The sequence below is a fragment of the Salvia hispanica genome, chromosome 4 (genome assembly GCF_029641045.1).
Source record: "Salvia hispanica isolate PSC_SH4W2 chromosome 4, Shi_PSC_v1, whole genome shotgun sequence".
Taxonomy (NCBI): Eukaryota; Viridiplantae; Streptophyta; class Magnoliopsida; order Lamiales; family Lamiaceae; genus Salvia; species Salvia hispanica.
The window spans coordinates 14,886,810-14,907,217 of NC_142695.1; the positions used below are offsets into that span (position 1 = coordinate 14,886,810).

At 35.5% G+C, this 20,408-nt stretch overlaps 2 protein-coding genes across 4 annotated transcripts; both read right to left on the reverse strand.

The window, feature by feature from the left end:
- Window positions 1-1,593: 1,593 nt before the first annotated feature.
- LOC125196406 (uncharacterized) lies at window positions 1,594-8,190 on the reverse strand. Of its 3 annotated transcripts, none has more exons than XM_048094905.2 (4): window positions 7,968-8,190; window positions 7,363-7,827; window positions 6,146-6,517; window positions 1,594-6,061 (listed from the first exon to the last, which is right to left on the reverse strand). In XM_048094905.2, the coding sequence occupies exons 2-4, from the start codon at window positions 7,534-7,536 to the stop codon at window positions 1,772-1,774; spliced, it is 4,836 nt and encodes a 1,611-aa protein (XP_047950862.1). In that variant the 5' UTR covers window positions 7,537-7,827; window positions 7,968-8,190; the 3' UTR covers window positions 1,594-1,771. The 3 variants fall into 3 exon arrangements, with proteins under 3 accessions (XP_047950862.1, XP_047950864.1, XP_047950863.1); XM_048094907.2 differs by having other exon boundaries at window positions 7,926-8,190; XM_048094906.2 differs by having other exon boundaries at window positions 7,913-8,190.
- A 3,768-nt stretch (window positions 8,191-11,958) lies between these two features.
- LOC125193120 (uncharacterized) lies at window positions 11,959-13,993 on the reverse strand. The gene is made up of 4 exons (XM_048090862.2): window positions 13,864-13,993; window positions 13,294-13,482; window positions 12,567-12,724; window positions 11,959-12,295 (listed from the first exon to the last, which is right to left on the reverse strand). Exons 2-4 carry the CDS (start codon window positions 13,454-13,456, stop codon window positions 12,188-12,190), a joined length of 429 nt encoding a protein of 142 aa, XP_047946819.1. The 5' UTR covers window positions 13,457-13,482; window positions 13,864-13,993; the 3' UTR covers window positions 11,959-12,187.
- Between the last annotated feature and the right edge of the window lie 6,415 nt (window positions 13,994-20,408).

Below are 20,408 nucleotides of genomic sequence, written 5' to 3' on the forward strand. Positions count from 1 at the left end.
AGGCTAAAATGGAAACATAAGACATGAAACCCGTCAGCCGTCACTTCAAGAGCAAGATCATAAGCCTTTTCATGTCAAAATTATGCCAAGGTCTAACACAGCATATGTATGGGGTATAAAGATGAAAAAAGTCAGGCCAAAAATGCTAACAGGCATGACCAAGGCTCGTTTTCTCAGGATGGTCGAAATCCATTCTCAGCGTATCAACCTTCCAAAACTAGGCTGCAAAATTAGTGCTTTCAGCAGCAACAATATCTACAATTGGGATAACAACAGCAAAAAGCCACGAAACACTGCAGCATAGACCTAACAAACAGGTGAGGGGATTGGAGGGGTGCGGGGGATTATGAACACGTTAAATCTACTCAAGTCATCAATCTATTCTAAAAGTAACCACCACATGATGTTTAATTGGGTCAAATATCAATTAAATCAAATGAATAAGTTAACTAACCACAAAAGAGAGATCACTAGTCCCACACGACTACGGTTGCACAAATTAGAACAGTATAAATAAGGTCTACATCGGTATTGTACACAGGAAATGGCAGTGGAATACTTCACCAGTTAAAAAAATTACCACAGCCTAAGCTACATGATACCATAACAGACATAAAATCACTATTTGAGAAATCATAAGAGAGCTTACAAACATAAAAATATGATTGTGAAATTTCAACTGATTCTTTCCCCTATAGTTTATGCTACCTAATGCCTCAGAAAACACAAATTTGCAACATGCATTAAACAAGTAGAAAAATCACTGCCTGCAATTAGAATTTAGTTTGAATAGGAAAGAGTATTCCTATCCACTTCTAGTAAACCTTTTCCAATAATTAGAAGCCATACATTCCTAGAATTAAAATCTTTACCTCACAATTACGCCTTTGAAAGCCTCTAAATGCTAACAATAATTCACATTAAGCTTACCACAAATTCAATGATGGATGATGAAAATCAGTACTTCATGTGATGTGACAATGCTGAACACCCACATGGTCCATCCACAAGTCACATGGGTGCATATGAGGCTATAAGATAAACCACCGATACATCTCGTAGATAATAAATCTGAATATCAACTTGTTTCCAATATTGTAGCTTCATATATGCCAAAACAAGAAAAATAATACATAGGATCCAATCATAGTCCAGTAGAAATATAAATTCCTTGCCTCCATATATGTAGTATGATCTGATGACCCCAAAATAGGTTATAGCCCACGTACAACAATATAGCTTTATGGTAATGAAATTCCATGTTGAATTAGAATATAACAAACAACTCAAATGCTTGAGAGCTTCACTGGTAGCTTAACCAGGATTAGAGTCACGTGAAAAAAAAGAGTAAAATTGTAGGGTGTTACATGCTCCATGAGAAGTGCTTAATAATTCAATCAGATAGGATCATGTCACTCAGGGCCCAGGGGTTCTATGTCATTAAGTGATTTTGACCGCAGGCAACTGAATCCTAACAATACAAACATGTTGTTGTGCTCAAAGATAAGACTTATACTCCAGAGACAATGTATCCTCCAAAACAAAAAAAATGAAAAACACCTTGCCTTCGGTAGATAAATCAAGTCAAAAGCATGAAGATCAACTTCCATCTCAACTATTATAAACTGAAAAAGGTGTTGCTGAAGATTTAAACATTAATATCATACAAAAATTCAAATTAGCTTCTCCCAAACATCAGCTATTATTTATTACGCACTGCACTAAGAAAAACATACAGCATTTTGGCAACTGATATATTCCATGTTACAATCTACTGCCACGAGGGCTGCCTATTTCTGAAGGTTTCATCCCAGCTCCCTTCAGGCTCCTTCCTCTTCAAAATACTACCAGAGATAGTGAACATCCTGGCCTGCTCTTCCTGCAGTGCCTGTGAACTGGCAACAGAATGTTGACCAGATGATAAAGGCAATATTTCATTCCTGACTTCAGTTTCTATGACCCCAGGACCTGCATTAAGGTCAAGACCCTGTCTAACCCACTTTCTGTTGCTCTCCAGCCCACCATTATTGCTAATGTCAGGAAGGCTGACCATATATGGCCTTTGAAATTGGGATGCAAAAGAGCCAATGGGACCCAGATATTGTGTATTTACTGGAGGAGCAAAAAGCCTTGCACCAGAAGAAGAATCAGCATATGATGTTGCTCCGACTGAAAAAGTAGTTGAAGAGAGAGGATAAGAAGTTCCAAAGGGGAAGACTGGGTATTGAAAAGAATTAGTCCCGAAAGGCACTGTAGGTGATGATGACAACACTGACCCACGGTACATATCAGTATGGAATGGGTTGACACCTGCGGAGCCATATATTCGCTGGGGTGCACCAGGTGGAAACATTGGAAAGGGATGTTCCAGTCGTTCAGGTAATATTGATGGGACTGTTACTGTAGAGTAAGTACCACCTGAAGGAAACCATGATGAGAAACTGCTCAGCACTGGACCGTTCACTCTAACGCCTGCAGAAGGCAGCTGCGATGTTATACTACCATTGACTAGTTCATTACCCATGAACTGGTCCACACCAGCATCATCAGCCACCGGTCCATTGTTGAGATCAAAATCCCTCTGAACATGAAAACCACCTACTGGTTTGTCATGCAACATAGAAGGCTTCCCATCACGTGTGCTGCTCGTGGAGCAGATCCCAATATCATCCGTTTCATCAACTCTGTTCAAATCAAAACCCAGACTGCAAGAACCACGAACAGGCAAAGAATCTGATGCCTCATGAACACAATTGCTTGCTGACTCAGTTGTTGAGCCAACTGCCAAAGCGGAACCACTAGAAGCCATTTCTTCGAGAACCCTGTCATCCGGTACATTCAGATCAAAATCCAGTGAAATACGGCCATGCTTACTGGTCAAGGAATCAGAGAAAGACACAGTAGATAGACCCAAAGGCATTTCAAGACATCTTTTGGGTTCAGCAGGTCGAAATGCACTAGTAGCAGCAGATCCCTTCCAGCCAAGATCCACTTTACTTTTCAATACATTATCTGGGGGAACAAATGGACCTTTTGCAGCAGCTGCTATAGTAACAGATGGAGAGTTTCCATCCGTTATAGAGTTAATATGATCAGTTGACGAAGTAGGTGATGATTTATTGAGAGAATCCCCACATTTCACATCCTCAGTACTAAATTCGTTTAAGTCAAACTTCATTTTTGCACCTGGAACTGCTTCACCTTCAGCAGTAAAAGAAGCAGCGCCAGCACCAGTAGAAGCAAAATTGTCTGTCTCATCTTGCTGTGTGGTAGCAGACCCAGACTGAGCTAACTCAACTTCTTTCTGGCTTTCAAAGTCCACAGAAATAGGACACCTTCTCTGAGGAGAAATTTGTTCCACAGTCACCTGGTTTTCTACATTGGCCTCTTCAACATTATTGTCCAGATCATGTGATATCGAACAGGCAACAGCAGCACTGTGACTCTCACTGACTGCATTCATATCAACATCCTCATCATAGTTCAGCTGTTCAGATTTGCTCCTGCAACTCTTAGCATTCATGCCTTCTGGTTCTCTGACTTTTACTGTGTCACCAGGTTCAGAAACTGATTTATGGCCCCATCCAATTTGGTACAGCTTTTCATTACTATCTCCAGGTTCAGACTTCAGACTTTCCACTGTTACTTTCTGCCGGAAATTGCACTTGCTCAATCCTTCATTCTCAAATTTGATGCGGTCACCTTGAATCAAAGGATCTAACCCATCATCTTTAACCATTGGCTTACACTCATTAGTAGTAAAATGACCAGTACCGCATTTCTCCTCAGTAACCATGACATCAGTTCCACCACTTCTGCATTTTGGAAGATCAGAGATCACCTTGCTGGCAGTGGCCTTTTCCTCAGGATTTCCTTGACCAGATTCACTATCTCTCACCTTCTCCAAGGAGAGGGGAACAGTGACAGTCTTTTTATTTGGCTTCTCCTCAGCCTCCAACTTAAGATCAGCATTGCTTGTCAAATCTGTACTCGAGTTGCCAAAGTCATTTGTGCCTTCTCCAGCTGGTACATCTCTGGAAGAATATGATGGCGAACACTTTCTGTCCCCAAAAAACTCAGGTGATGCATTTTTGGACAAATGTGACCTATCATTTGACCAGGAGCTACCTTCTAAACCAGCATGTTGTTTGCCATCACAAGCAACAGAATCTTCAATGGAAAACTTAGATATTTCCACATCGCCATTGCATACTTCATCTGCAATAGGCATACTTCTTTCCGAAGAATTAGTAGGAGAAACCACATCAGATCTGGATAACTCACCAGCAGCCACACTAGCAAGTAAGTTCATTCCAAGATCATCTTCAAGAGACAGAGAAGAAGTTTCTTCGGAATATTTAGCACAGCTCTCAACTAAAGCATTCATGGGACTGAAAGAAGAATGTGACTTCACCAACTTTGATAAAGTTGCGGGAGGGCCCTCAATTGTTCTCTTGGAGTCTTCAATTCTCATGCTTTGCGCTTCATTGAGAGGAACTGCTGGCACCCCAGCACCTTCTGATCCAGTCAAAGTGTCTTTCTGATCACTGGCTTGACTTGTCTTCACGTCTGCAACAGCATTACGTTGATGTAAATCACTCTTTCCCTTTGAAGGATCATCATTCTGCTTGTGGTTAAGCACAGGAGAGGAAGCCCGACTGCTCATAACCGTAGGAACTTCAAGAGATCCACCATTGACACCTTGCGCGGGGCTTCTTATCCTGTTCGGTATCTTAACTATTAGCTTATGACTACTTCCTTCATTGATAGGCCCATCAATAACCCTTTCACTAGTGAATGCCGAGTGAGTCAACTTCTGTATAGCCGTACTTTTGCGTGCAGAAGAATTTTTGTTAGAGTTTGTTTCTTTCTGGCTTCCAGATGCCGACCTTCCTGGAGAACTGCTAATTTTTCGATTACGTGTGCTAGACGACACTTTATTAACCGTCCCCGAACCAGAAGCACAACTCCTTACATCTTCCTTGGATGAGGAAGATCGACCACAATTATGCGACTGGTTCGAACTACTACTCCTGTCCTCTCTATTTTGATGGGAATCAGCAGTACCCCCGACAGAAATTCTTGACTGGTTCTCTTTTCCAGATGCAAGAGATGAAGCTTGCTTCACAGGCACAGGGGACGAGACATACTTTGCAGTTTCCCCATGTGAAGACTTCACAGAAGTAGGTTTCATAGCAGAGTTTGTTGTGATAGAACTTTTCACGGCAACATCAGACCCACTAGGAGTGATGCTTCCACCATGAGAAGCCTCTGGAAGTTGTGATTTGGAAGACCATGCAGACTTTGTATCAATGCTTATCATTTCAGATTCAACGCGCTTCTTCCATGTGTCGACTAGGGTTCGGGCCTTTCTCTGAATTTCTGTATTTTTATGTGATCTTAAATGATTCACAGATTTGCCTATGTTGCACAATTGAAGGGCATGAAGACTAATTGGGAGTTTATCCAGTGCACGAAGTAAAATTAAAAGAAACTCCTCTGCAGATTTATCACCATCCTTTAGGTTACCATTGGGAATCTTCCCTTTATGAATATCTTGCAGCCACTCATCCATTACAGTCACACCTCTTAGCTCCACAAACCGACTGAGACAATCAGCCTTATCAGTGGAAGCCATCGCACTTGCGAACAAGACACGACTAGCCAAGTCCATTTTTTTGTCCATCCGATCTGATTGCATCAATTGAACGAGTTTCTCAATCCCCTCCACATCCGCAACTCCACCATTTTCTGTTATTCGTGCAATCTCATATCTTAAATTACTTTCTTTTTTACACTGACCAGAATCACCTTCATCAGTCCTAGAGGATCGTTCTCGTTTTACAGGATCTGCACCATGGTCAATTCTTTCCCTCTTCTTTCCCTTGTTTTGAGAAGGTATAGAAGTCCCACTATTTTGACCACTATCAGAAGCTGGTTTCAGTTGGGAGGTTGAAGTGGGAGTTGTGGTCTGCTTTGGAGAACGACCACTAGGGTGTAATGTCACATGCATCTCTTTTCTAGTTTGGTCTAAAAGCTTATTTACTTCTTCTTGTTGCTCCTACATTACCAAACATCCATTAATTATTTAACATGAAAATAAGGATAAGAAATAGAGAAGAGTTATTCAAATATGATAACTAACATTACTGTAGTCTTGATCTGTTAGCCACCATAAACACTTCTTCCCAATGTCATAGGCACGTCGACAAACAAAACAGGATTTCCCGGTAGGAAGTTCTGCACCTCTAGGAAGAAAAGCAACTTTACAAGGATGGAGAAGTGATGCAGCCGGAGTTTCGTCTTTGTAAAAGGAGTAGAATATCTCGTTTGGAACACTGTCAGGTAAAGGCCCTTTTCCAAGATTCAGCTCAGATGATCGATAAAGCCAGTTTACCCCCAGCTGCAGGTTATTCTCTTTGTCAAATGCCAACCAACGGATCAAACCAATGAAGGGTGGAGAATTGTTTAGTGGTTTGAAAAGAGCACAGTCGCCAATACTAATCTTTCGACCGTCCTGAAAAGAATATTAAAATAAAGATAGAGGTACAGTTGAACCAGAGATAAGCATCCTAGTCTGAAAGAGATAAAGCCAAAATGACATAAAACTGTTTCATATGCATAAAAAGTTCAGACTCTGCTTGGAAAGGGAGGACAACTCCATGCTATCATTTTTTTAAAAAAAGCATGACCGTATAGTACAAAGAAATAGAAAAAGAAAGACAACTTACTAATACCTGGATAATAGTAGAACTTTTCATTTCGCTCATCAAGGTGTGCTACTTTTCAGCAATTGCAAATTATATTTATAAATCCTAATGTCATCTCATAAACTCTTGCCAATAAATGGGATGCAATTTTCGTGCTTACAAGATACCAATGATTAAATAGAGCACTATGATAAAATAAATGTGCTCTTAATCTACAAATATGAATAGGTGATCTAATGGATTGATAAAAATACTCCTTGCACCAAAAGTTTTTAAACTGTTATGCACCTGACATAAACCCTTCAGATGAGAAAATGACAAGTAAAGTACATCAGCCATAATAGGGAGACCGTCCACAAGGTTTCAAATAATAAAATGGAAATTGCAACGACCACTTGGATACAATAGTGCATCAGGTATCAAATTTGTTGTCCTGATATCTATGTAATTTCAGCTTCCTCATCCGGATAGATAAACCAGCCCATTAGTCAGACAAATGTATGCATCACATTTCAAAGCGTAACATTAAGAACCGAAAGAATCCATGCTGGCAAAAGCACTTTTAAACAGAAAACATTTCTCATCACAGACAAACATTTGCTCATACTGGGTGCAGCAAACATAGGTAATGAAAATCCCACTAAATCAATACCTTGAAGAACGAATTGCCAGTGGTGGAGGTTGTGATAGAAGAAGCAATAGCAGAATGATTATCACCCAGAGAGTTATCAGCAGTCGCCAATGGAGGGACTGACCGCATGTGCTGACTGCTACTACTCTTTAAACTCCTAGAGCTATCCTCGTCAAGCTGAAACCTCCCATGCATAATAAGATACGGTACCTTGCATTTTCCCCAATTTTTATACCATCCGATTCCCCAATTTCAAGCATCCAACCCTTCAATTACAATTCTTCACCAGATTAACAGCATCCATCAAAACCCCCAACTCATGTTCCACAAGTTTATATGATTTCCCCAAATCGTCAATTCGCCCCAGCAAAAGAAACCCTTCGAATCGTCAATTCAGCCACCGAAAAACAGATCGCTCTAATTCCACAGAAACCCTTATTTACGAGGTTCTTCAAATCTCCAACAAATGCAATTCGAGTACAAAACCTTCAGATCGAAACATAAACCACATCAGCCAAGCTATCAGCGATAGAAACCAGAACAAACACCAAAGGATTAAAAGAAATCGCACATCGCACACTCACACGTGCGGCGTACAGAACGCAGAGAGAGAGAGAGAATAAAACCTGCGGAACTTTTATCGACAGAGAAAGCAGTGAGATATTAGAGAGAGAAAGTATCGGGGTAAAGAGGAGGGAGGGGGTGAAGGTACAGAGAGAGAGAATAAAGAAATGAAAGGAGAACGGCGTCGTGTAGAGTTTGAGTGGAGGCGGGCAGAGCGGGCAGGGGTTGCAATAATAATAATGTCGACCCCCAAGGCAGTGGGATATCGTGACTGCCCTGCAAAACCGCCTCGTCAGTTGACTCATCTGATTTGACTTGCGTTTTTTTCTCTATTTTTATTTTCCTGAATTCTGAGTGTCATCATCAATGTGCTGGGTAATCATAATTGATAAGATCACCATCTACCACCAACCATCTGTCGCCTAGGTGTTTATTTAAATCCAAGGCTAAATTTCATCCTCCATTTAAGTTAAATCAAAACTTTTGAATAAAGATTAAAAAAATTATTAAAAAATAATAAAATAAAACTCCATTCAAGTTAAATCAAAACTTTTGAATAAAAATTAAAAAAATTATTAAAAAGTAATAAAATAAAAGTAAAGTAGATGATAAAATAAAGTAAAATTTTTATTTAAAAATGAAATAACTCAACTTAATTTGGGCATTCCAAAAAGAAATACAACTCAATTTAGTTGAGATGGAGGAAATATGAATTTTTAAAATTTGAAGTCGGATTAATAAGTAAATTTGTTCATACTATATTTCTTTATCCGTGAGAAATACTCTTATTTTATCATTTTGAAGTGTCCACGAAAAATAATTTCATTTCAAAAACATAATTTTTCTCTTATACTTTATTCACCTTTTCTCATTCTCTCTTTTACTTTTTTCTCCTACATCTCTTATTTCTTCTTCCATCTCTCGTACTTTATCATTTTTTAAAAAAAATCCGTGTCATCTACAAATGGGACTATTTTTGTGGACGTAGAAATGTAATGACAATCAATACATTACTTTGACTGCACCCATCTACCCGATAAATTAAACATTTCCTCATGCAATGTCCGAGCTACATATGATATGACAATTAAGAAATCATTTGACTGCCGATAAAGTAAATATTTCCACCCGTGATATCCGAGTTTTTTTGACTACTTACTAAACTTAAGCGTTGTTCGAAGTGTGCAGGTATGTCTTGATGATACAGTCTTCGCCAATTCCCAAAATGCTTTTGCTTTTGGGAGAAAATAAAAAATTAAGGAGTGTTACTACAACACGATATGCCCATTAGATGCCCTACTTGCAAATCTAGTTCACTTCAAGCCCATTTATAATGAGTTATATGAGAATCTAAATTTTTTCAAAGCCTCTACAACAACGTCGAGTTCCAATTGAGGAGCAATGCAAATGAACCTAATATTCTGAAATATGCACTGCACATCTATGTGGAAGAGAATAAGAAACATTTCATGAAGTGGGAGAAGATGTGTCCTATGAAAATTAGGCAAACAATAAAGGATCGGCTAGACATAAGAGACCTATGACGACAAGTTCATCACAAGCATGGAGGTTGATCTCGTTTCGAGCAACGCCACGAGTGGGAGCATTGATGCACAATTGAGTAGAAGTCTTTGATGCGACAAACTTCATCGAAGTGCAAAAGAAAGAGGAATACACCAACCACAAGCAGTGCGATAGTAGAGGATATGGACGAAATGATGAGGAAATTGAGGAATCGAAGAAGAACGTCTTATGAAGTTTGTATAAAAAATCGTTATGCAAAGACACGTCTTACAAAACAAGGATCCAAAATAATTGTATCGCCAATTTTTGCATAGTTTCAAAGAGAATTTGGAAATCACTAAAATTGTACAAAGTTTTATTTTAAGTATATAATTATATTTTAATTATATAGTACTAGTAATGTTTAAATTTTCAATCAAATTATTTTTTCGGTTATTTGACATTCATAAATAAATTTAATTATATTATACAAATATACTTCTTATGTCTCATTAAAGATGGTCACCTTTCTTTTTTTTTTTTTGTCCCAATCAAGATGATCACTTTTCAATTTTAGAAATAATCTCCTCTCTCTTTATTAAAATATTCAACTATTTTTTTTCTCTCTACTTTATTCCATCTAATAATATTTCTTAAAATCTCGTATCACTCAAGGATGTGGTCAACTACGGAGGGAGTATATAATTGCAACTTACTTACTAGAGACTGAGTGGATGCTTGCAAGCGGTCATGATAAATGCCCACCAATCCATGCCCCATTCTGCTGCGATAAAATCACCGGTGGTGTTGCATATTTCCAGGGGTAATTTCGGTTGATCAAGTTTGTAGTCAGGTAGACACTGTCGCCTGACGTGGCATTAAGGTTGTCTCTAGACTCTAGGTACAGTTAATGAGACCTGGATCATCATCTCCCACGTGAACTGCTTTCGGAAAGTTGTGCATAAAACAAAGTTGTTGGCCCAATTACTCTTGACTTTATATGTTTGCATCCTTCATTTGATTTAGGGAAAATCATATAATTGGGCTTTTTCCTTAAAATATGGTTTTGCCCTTTCGCTATTATTCACAATACCTTTATCAAAAAAGAAAGGTTAGGTAATAAAGCTTTATTAAACTTTTACTTTTCCAAAGATTGTGTCGGGTTCAAGTGTCGCTGTAAATTGATTGCATAGCAGTATGTGTCGCTGTCACCTTATAATAACAATGTAGCCTAGTCGGGAGTATTAAAAAAGAGTAACCATAAACAACTAAATTTTGTACAATCAAAATAAAATTATATTAGCTATTTTGTGTATTAATTAAATATTAAAATAATAAATATAGTTAGTTAATAAATTAAAAATAATTTATTAGTCTTCGACCTTATTTTCAATTTTTTATTTTTATATTTAAATTATTTCTCTATTATTTTTCAAATTTGAATTAAAGTATGCACTAATTACATTTTATGGTTCAAAAATAATTTAAAAATTATACACAAACACCATAATATTATGCACGTTCCCTATACTATATATGTGTCTATACTTTTTAATTAAATGTGTATATAAATTATTTTTTCTCTCAAATAAACCAATTTTTGGTTACAAAATTTGGTTGCATAGACTTATTGTTAAAAAAAATCATCATTTTGAAACTTGAATCATCAAATAGTATCGATCGAGAATATAGAATTCAACAAACCTATGTGACCAAATTTTATACAATCAAAAACTAGTTTATTTGAACAAAAATAATTTTATTTATGAATTTAATTAAAATATATGGATGCATGTATAGTATATGGAAAGTATATAATATTGTGGTCATATATTTATGATTTATGTATATATTTTTTAATTTTTTAGAAACATTAATTTTATTTAGTGCATACTTTAATTCAAATTTTAAAAATAATAGAAAGAAAATTCAAATATAAAAATAAAAATGAGGTTAAAGGCTAATAAGTCTTTTTAACTTATTCACTTATTATATTTATGATTTTAATATATAATTAATACATCAAATTATTAATATTACTATATTTTGATTGTACAAAATTCGGTTGTTTATCATCAGTCGAAAGAATTATCAACAGTTAGATGGTAGATGGTGTACAAAATAAGCACGTAACCCTGAACTCTTTTAAATTACAACCTGAATTTGTTAGTTTTCTAGTTTAACTACATTAAATTTCAAGTTTTCATTGATCCATACTAGAGCAATAATGCGTGACTTTCAAATAAGCAATAATGCTAAACAAGTAAAATCTTGAAATTGAAAAAAATAAAGAAAAATTATGGAATAAAAATCATGTAAAGTTACATTATCTCTTTGTTATTGAGATTCTGATTACTCATTTTCTTAGATAAGAAAAACAAACACAAAATTTTAAAAATCAAGAATCAAATTAGGCCAAATTCATGCCAAACAAACATCCCTGAATTGGATACAAAATACTGATATCAGATATATATGTATATATATTTGAAGGTCTCATGTTAAAGTAAGGGATTAATAATGAATATATATATGTATGAAATGCACACATTGGCCATGTAACAGAATTCATATCAGATAATAATATGCCTGTCAAAATTCAAAAGGGCTTAATTTCTCCATTTATAAACGCCTCCAAAGGCGAAACATGACTGATATGCTGCAGCAAAATAATCCATAATGTTTGAGAGATTACTTACTTGCACTCATACAAAGGACCTATCAAATAATCAAGGACAGAAGCTCGAATTCAGCTAAACACCGAACACGAAATTGGAAGTTATAAGGCATTGATCATCCTCTTCATCTCAGCAGACCTCCTAGGATCCGGCTCTTCAATGGCTCTTTCAGTTAGGACATGTTTGATTCGGCACATTGACTTGCGTACCTGTTTAATCAAAAGTATAACTAAGCACAAGAAATAGAACGACGAGAAGCAAAAATCCTATATAAGGACAAGCAATCAAGCTATCATCTTACCAGATGCAACTAATACACTGACAAAAAACGCGCATGAATTGCACGTAGTCAATTGCCAACATATCATATAGTACTATATAGATTTCAAAACTGAAGTTGGTGGAGAATTGCAATAGATTATATCAAGATTCAAGAATCATAAAATAGTGTATAAACTCAACAGTGAAGCAAAAGTAAACCTTTGATATACGCTCGGGACTAGGAAAGTTCAAGTTCTGAGCATTCAGCATTTGTCGCTGAGTCATTAACATGTTCTTTTCTTTCAGGAGAACATACCAGAGCTTATTCAGGTCATCCCAAGACTTGAGACGAAGTTCAGAAGCCTTCCAACTCCGACCTGAAAAAAAGTTGGAAGGCAACTCATTTTTCAACATTTTCCTGTTCAAAGAATTAACACATGACTTCTAGGTTTCCAAATAAACAAACAGAAATCTTGCTAAATAAAATCTGCGTGCAAATAGGGACATTACAATTTCGAAAAATTTCACTTTGAACTGAGTCTGTGAAAGCTTCCAAAATACTTGAGATGTAGATATGTTGTAAAATACAAACCTTATAGTAATAGACGAAAAAGTGGACATCAAAACTCATTTAAAGGAGCTAGTATGCACAATTCTCTTGCATTTTATTCATAGGAACAAAGGCTTCACTATTTTTATCACAAGCAAGCTACGGTCCACGGTCACTGATCAGGTTAACTGCAGAAAAGGATCAACAACATGGACCAAAATCCTAAAATCCAGCGAGAGAAATGTTCAAAGGATATCTTCAACTTATCAACCAACCAGCTTAACAAAATTATCGGATTGTCATTTCTCAACTCCAAGAGAGAATACCTTTTGCAGTAAAAGATAATGGAAAACAAAAGCGATGAAAGCATGTACGAAGAAAATGTATTATTTCTACCATAGACAACAGGCTTCTCATCATCTGGCTTTCTATCGGCCTCAAAGAATTCCTCAAGCGGGTTACGTGCACCAGTAGAATAAGCCGCAGCCGCAGAAACTGTGGCCTCGGATTGGGCTGCAGCACCAAAGAGTGCCCTCCCAAACACCCTCGTCAAAAACATTGGTATTCTACAAATCTAACGACTACCTACAGGAAACAAGTAAACCAATAAATAACCTAAAATCGCAAATCTAGACAGCAATCCGAACAACTGATATCGAAATCAAGATCACACTGCATAACACGGCAAAATTATCTCGACCGGAACAAAAATGATAGGATTGGAAGTGGAATACCCGCACCCTATTTAAATTGACACAAAGTAATAGACATTGTGTCAATTTATTGTTACTAAATCAAACGATTCAGTGATTTGGAATAAAAAATTCATAGAGAAAAGGGGATTAAAGTTAAACCCTACCAAAACCCCTGAATTCAGTAGCCATTTGCACAGAGCCTATTATATATAGGCAGAGATTCACATAACAATAGGTAAAATAGTGATTAGAACAGCAGCAGAAGACATACCTAGGAATGAGTTTAGCGCAGCGATGAGAGATGGAGGGAGGCAGATTCGAGAGAGTTTTTTGTAAATGAAATTGCTGCAAGCCTGCAAGCTCCGAACTCCGAAGCTTATTTCCTTTTCCTATTCCTTTTTTCCAATTTTTGTGTGTGTTAAAATGCTCAATATTTTGTTGGACCAAGATTTCTTCATTTTTCACACTTAAGCCCATGAAGCCCAAGAGTTAGAAGTTAGAACGACCCATTATATTTTGGGCCGTCGAAAACATATTATTCATCAGCTAAAAAGGCCCAACCGTAGTACTATAAATTGGTTAAACAAGGCTAAAGAAATTAAGGTGCACTTGTACACAAATCTAGGGCAAGTGTATCTCCAATTGGTACGAAGTTTACCTTGGTTTAATATGAAAGTATGGAAGAACATATAAAGAGTTAAACACTGTGATGAAGGTTTTGGCTAAAGTTAGAGCTCTTATTAATTTGATGATACCTACGGAAATGGACTACCTGAAGGTTTGACGAAATGGGTGCCACTGAAGATGGGCATCCAAGGGGCATTAAATGGATGATGGACCTTGTAATTAAGTTTGCTATGTAGAGTGTGTTATCTATAAACGTCTGATTTAAAAAAAGGAGCGGTTTGATAGTTGATACGAATCCTACATCAATTCTAGATAAAAATGTGAAATGATACGTGAGACTTAATGGACCATATCTGAATAATGGTGTCTTGGGCTTGGATGTGTTTAGCCCAATGACTTATTAATTTCTGGGCCCAAAGACTTGAGGCCCGGTTGGTCGATGCCTTACTCTCGAGAGTGGCTGGATTGCTGCCACGTTGCAACTCCACGCGGATCGCCTCTCCTAGCCGTTGGATATTGAGTGTGTTTGTTTTGTGAGTAATATCTGATGAGTCTCTTCGACTCTCTCATTCATTCGAGACTACACACTCTCTCTCTCTCTGCCGATTTTCTAGGGTTTCCTTTCTTCGTTCGAGATCTTCTCTTCGAGTGTTTCTCTGAGTCTTTCAGAGTGTTTCAACCGGTGAAATCACTAGCAGAGGTTACCTCTTCGGTGGCCTTGCGAAGTCCAACGCTAGATCTAACTTGTTTGTTGGATCTGCTAAGTTGGAGGCGATTTCATTGGGTTCTTGTGAGGATCTGTGAGTTCATGAGTATTAGAGAGGTTCTCTTGGTGTAGAGGGGGTTGTGCATGTTGAGACGGCAACGTTGGTAGCAATCAGTGAGGTCTTGGTAGATCTCTGATTCAGACGGTTTCACTATGCTCCTTTGGATGAATCAGTGTGATTGAGGAGGTCCTTGGCCCAGAGCATAGTCACATTGTGACCTGAGCCATATCCACATATCTCTGATTTCTTGTCTCTTTTTTCCTAATTTGATCTAGACTCCTTGAGTCTTGCGTTTGTTAACTGATCTATCTACTTGAGTGTGCAGGTACTAATTGGGCAAGGACTTGAATTCAAGATTGGTTGAAATCTTGGAATAGTTAGGGCTTCAATTAGGGTTCTATACCTGTAATAGTTAGATATCTCAGTGGGTTAGATTACTTGTAATCTTGTATCACCATTTGTACTTGGCTTGTAATTTCTGAGATTAGCCATCTCAGAGATCAATCAATAAAGAGGTCCCGGTAATTAGCGAATCCCGAGTGATCTGATCCCTACATGATATATACTAATATAAGTGGGAGTCAACCATTAACATTTGACCATGATTTTGGGTTTATTTAGGGTTCAATAGCTTATATGTTCCTTCTAAGAGATTGCTAGTTTCCCAGAAAATTCTCATTCGAGAAACCGAATAAGATGGGTGAGTTTTGAATAATTTTCAGCCCTTATTATAGGCGATATTTATGACTTTATCAACTAATTGACGCTAATTTTCGGCCCTTCTAGGTGAGATTTCAAGTTGGGCCAAATTACGGTTCAGTAATTCAAACCAAGTTATACTGGTTATAAAATGGAGTAACATTAAATATTCATTTACATTATGCAAAAAAAACAAATAAATATAATATATACCATCATAAATTCCACAGTTCATGGAAGGATTATTTTCCAAAAGATAGAATGAAATTATATGCGAACCATGTGATGATGTGATCTCAGAGTATGTATAGGGATATAAAGATAAATAGGTGTAGTGACTGGAAAGGAAAGAAGCATCACCAGATATTTAAAGGTATATCCCTAGCTACAAATGTTTGGTGTATTACATGAAAATAAAGGCTTCAGCAACTTGCTATTGAGGGTTGGTCCCTACATGGTTTAGGGATTAAACAATCCAAACAAACCCCATGTTCTGTCTATTTGTCACTTCACTTCTTATCACTCACACATTCTAGCACTTGTAAATTCAATAAAAATTTAAAAACTAAACAGATTATCGCATGTATATATAATCAGTATTTTTATAGTTTCCTTTTTTTGTGTTTTTCATAGTAATACCTCATAAACTATTATTACTATATCTGAATTTTATAAATTATATAAAATGAAAGCTCGATTTATTATTTCTCTCTTTTAGTTAAGTTTAAGGAGATAAATACAAGAATGCTTGGGCTTTGATTTGATTTTCACATAATTCTTAAATTGATGTTAATTAGGAAAATAATTTTGATGCATTATTATTTACTATAATGTTTAGAATTTTTTTTTAAAGAAGAAATACAGTTTTATATTATTTGGATCTCTCTCCAGCTGGAATTGGGATGAAACATATAGTAGTATGTTCGAAATAAAAGTACTCCATAACACTACATTTATTACTATTAGAAAATTTGAGGAGAAATTAAAAATGTATTGATCTTGATATTAAATTGCAGTAGTATGAAGTTAAAGAAGCCATGTTCCATTGGAGAGAACATATATGAATTGAAAATGTTTTAATTTCTTTCCATTTTGTTGGGTTATATACTTATTTCACAGCTCTGATTGATTTTAGATTCATTTTCTAGGTATGGAGACCGAAGGAGGGATTGGTGGAAACGTTTTAGCTCTATTATTTATTTATTTACTATTTACAATGAAATGATTTTTCCCTTTTCGTCATTTTTTTGTCCTCCACGTTTGCCCTCATTAGCGTATTTAAACAAATTCCACATTTTTAGTGTCATTTGTTGGTTTCTTTCCATTCTCTTTTACTTATTTTATTATTTCATGTATTAGTACTATCATTTTGCTGCATATACATAGGTAGGTTTATCTTCCTAGGAACTCAAGTTACTTTATTAATTTAAACCAACACAAAATTGTAGATTGGAGGTTTTCATGGCCTTTCAATAACATTAATCCAAATATTTGAGCTTGTCGACCGTTTTTTCGGTTTGGGTTGTAACCTAAATTAGTCATTTACATTTTACACCATTGCAGCAAGAATAGCTAACAACACATTTTATTCCCGATGAACTCAAAAGATAATTACTTTATCCGTCCAATAAAATAGATTATTTGGAAATAACATAAATGTATAATGGGTAAAGTAAAGAATAAAAGAAAAAATAATTGAAATTATTAAGTGGATGAGCCCCAAAAATGATAACGTATAAGAGAATGAGAAATTTTGTTCATATAAATAGACAGAGACTATTTATATGAGATTGATGGATAAAGAAATTGAATCTACTTTTATGGGATGGGGGATGGAGGGAGTATAAAATAAAACTAGAGACATAATTAAAGAGTATTATCAAATTTGAATAATTATGCTGACGCGTTTTCAGGATGAGCCAAATATAATTGAAAGTTGATTGGAAATTTAAGCTTTTAACCAAAAGTAAGGTGTCCACACTTTATGGCCATAAAGTAAATAATAGCAGTAGTAAGCATCTTATAAGGCCTCTCTAGTCATTATCAACCTTTTTTATTTAGTGATAATAGTAATTTAAATCACAAAGTTTTATTAAATTCTGATATATCATGTAAACATTGAAATTAGAATATTCCATTATGAAATTTCAATTTTTGTCAATTGTCTTATTCATACATAAAAACTCATCTTTTAATCGATATTCAAAATGAAGTGTTTCATTAAAATAAGTATTTATATTCCTTTATTTTCTCATTACTCTTATTATTTTATTGGAATATTGTCATTTTTAACATCATAAAAAAATGACATTTTGTGTATGGAATATGGACGAAATAATTAAGAAAAACTGAAACTTTATAATTTAATATAGGGGTAATTGCTTTTAAAGTCACCAACTTTCCATGAATTCCGGTTTTTCCCACGAACTTTAAAAAGTCCGTGTAATGTCACGAACTTTATTGTCGGTTGCCATTTTCCCATGTCAGGTTTTCCGGTCTGATTCAAACTGTTCGTTTCCTATTAAGACAATGTCCAAATTCTTTTATATTACTATCGTTATCTTCGTTTTTGAAATAGCTTCGCGTGGGTACCTTGTACGTCTCAATCAGAACTCGGATGAAGAAGTTATGGCCATTATGATAATACAAGGTCGCACAAAGGTTGCAACCTTCATCAAATGGCCATAACTTCTTCATCCAAGTTCCGATTGAAGCGTACAAGGTACCAACACGAAGCTATTTCAAAGACGAAGATAATAATAGTAAGATAAAAGAATTTGGACATTGTCTTAATAGGAAACAAACAATTTGAATCAGACCGGAAAACCTGACATGGAAAAATGGCAACCGACAATAAATTTCGTGGGAAAAACCGAAATTTATGGAAAGTTTATGACTTTAAAAGTAGTTACTCCTTTAATATATATCAGTTTCAAAGTTTAAGGAACAGACCAAACCTTGACCAAATTTCGTGAATTTAAATAGTTATTATCCATTTTATTTACTTTAAGAATAATATTAAAAACATAAAAAATGTATTCTTCTCCAAATGAAAGCGAATATTCTACTGTCTAACCCGTAATAATTTTAAAGGAGGTAACATATATAGTAAATTAAATTCATAAATAATTATAGTAGAGCCCAACAACACAAAAGAGAGTAAGCAAAGGGACAAAATCTAGGTAGCTCCATTTCACACTTACCATTAAGGAGGTTTAATTGCTTTCTAAGGATTTTATGGTGGTTACAACTTGAAACCAGCTATCCACCACTAAGAATTAGGAAATAAAGATACCTATTATTATTATATTATCCAAGTAGTAATTTTCAAGATGGCATGATGAACTGAAACATTTTATTACATTTTCGAGGAAAAAGCAATTGCACAAATTACTTTTTTCATGCATGCTGAACATATTACTTGTATAATATGCATATTTAATAATAGTACTAGTACCTAGTACTACTGCTCAACGTCTCATCTATTGAAATTATAAATATTAGTGGAGTCCGAAATTCACAAATTGAAAGGAATAGTCCATTAATTATACAGTATAATATTAGGACCGGAAAGTTCTAATAGTCCATTAATTATAATTTATGACCGAAAAGTTCTAATCAAATTACGTACATTTTTAACTTGATAAGTAACCAACCCAACTAAGGCTGATTCGAAATTTAATGGGTTGATTCTAGGTGTAAAAAAGAGAATAAAATAGTGTTAATTGAAAGTGAGACTTACATAATTACTAGTTGAAAGTGAGACCTACATAGTGTGATGAAATTTTATTATTAACATATACAATTATTAATTATAGTGGACAAATCAAATGAGACATAAATCTATTTTTTATGAATGGTGGAAGTACATATCAATTAATTTGAGAAAAATAAATGAAGTATAAGATATTAAAATATAATCTTTTATTTGAACCGTGTGTAGTACAAAAAGTTAGATGACATACAAAATTGTTCACTTTTTTTTAGCATGTATGAAGTTTTAATTTAAGGTATCTAAATGCAAGTTTCACAAAGTTGAGGTGTCGAAGTAGAGCTTATGCAACTTATATGCCCTACGAATTTACGATTGAAGATTGAGATGAGCATGAAAAGGCCAATTCACCAACCAAATTCATTTGAAATGCCCCCCACATTCTAATTAATTCCCAAAAAATACTTCACTTTTTGTTTTTGTTTTTTAATTTTCGGTGGCACATGGTTTACGCAAGGCGCTAGAACTTTCAACAAACATACAATTTTCAACGATTTGTGGTGTCACGCTTTTATTAGCCATCTTAGCATCTATCAAATAATATAACTTGTCCTAATAAAACAAATGGAATTATATGATTCCAAGTTCCAATCAAAAGAATGATAGCAATAACAGGAAGTTGTGTAACATCGAGATTTTACCATAGCCTATCTATAATGAGCATTGTGGAATTATCCTAAAGAAAAGAAATACTGAAGTTGACTATGATTTAAAACCATTGAAATTAAATTGAAGAATATATGGCCAAATAAGAAAAAACAAATTCTTTGCCTAAACAATTATTTTGTAGAAGATAAATAAAAAGTTCGATAAAAAAACGTGTCGGTTTGCTCCAGTCTCACGCTCTTTATTTGGGCATTCCAATAATCCATATTCCCTTTTGAATGTGGCTACTACAATTTTTTTATCAATTAGTAAATCATACAGTAACACATTCAACACAACACTGTT

Bases quoted from the DNA above. Each gene is read 5' to 3' on its own strand.
- LOC125193120 (XM_048090862.2), bottom strand. From the start codon at position 13,456: ATGTTTTTGACGAGGGTGTTTGGGAGGGCACTCTTTGGTGCTGCAGCC. The intron at 12,725-13,293 runs GTAGAAATAATA...ACTTTTTTTCAG, and splicing joins TGAGAAGCCTGTTGTCTATG to GTCGGAGTTGGAAGGCTTCT. The intron at 12,296-12,566 runs GTTTACTTTTGC...TTGATTAAACAG, and splicing joins GTCCCGAGCGTATATCAAAG to GTACGCAAGTCAATGTGCCG.
- LOC125196406 (XM_048094905.2), bottom strand. From the start codon at position 7,536: ATGCATGGGAGGTTTCAGCTTGACGAGGATAGCTCTAGGAGTTTAAAG. The intron at 6,518-7,362 runs GTATTGATTTAG...TATTCTTTTCAG, and splicing joins CTGGCAATTCGTTCTTCAAG to GACGGTCGAAAGATTAGTAT. The intron at 6,062-6,145 runs GTTAGTTATCAT...TTGGTAATGTAG, and splicing joins CAGATCAAGACTACAGTAAT to GAGCAACAAGAAGAAGTAAA.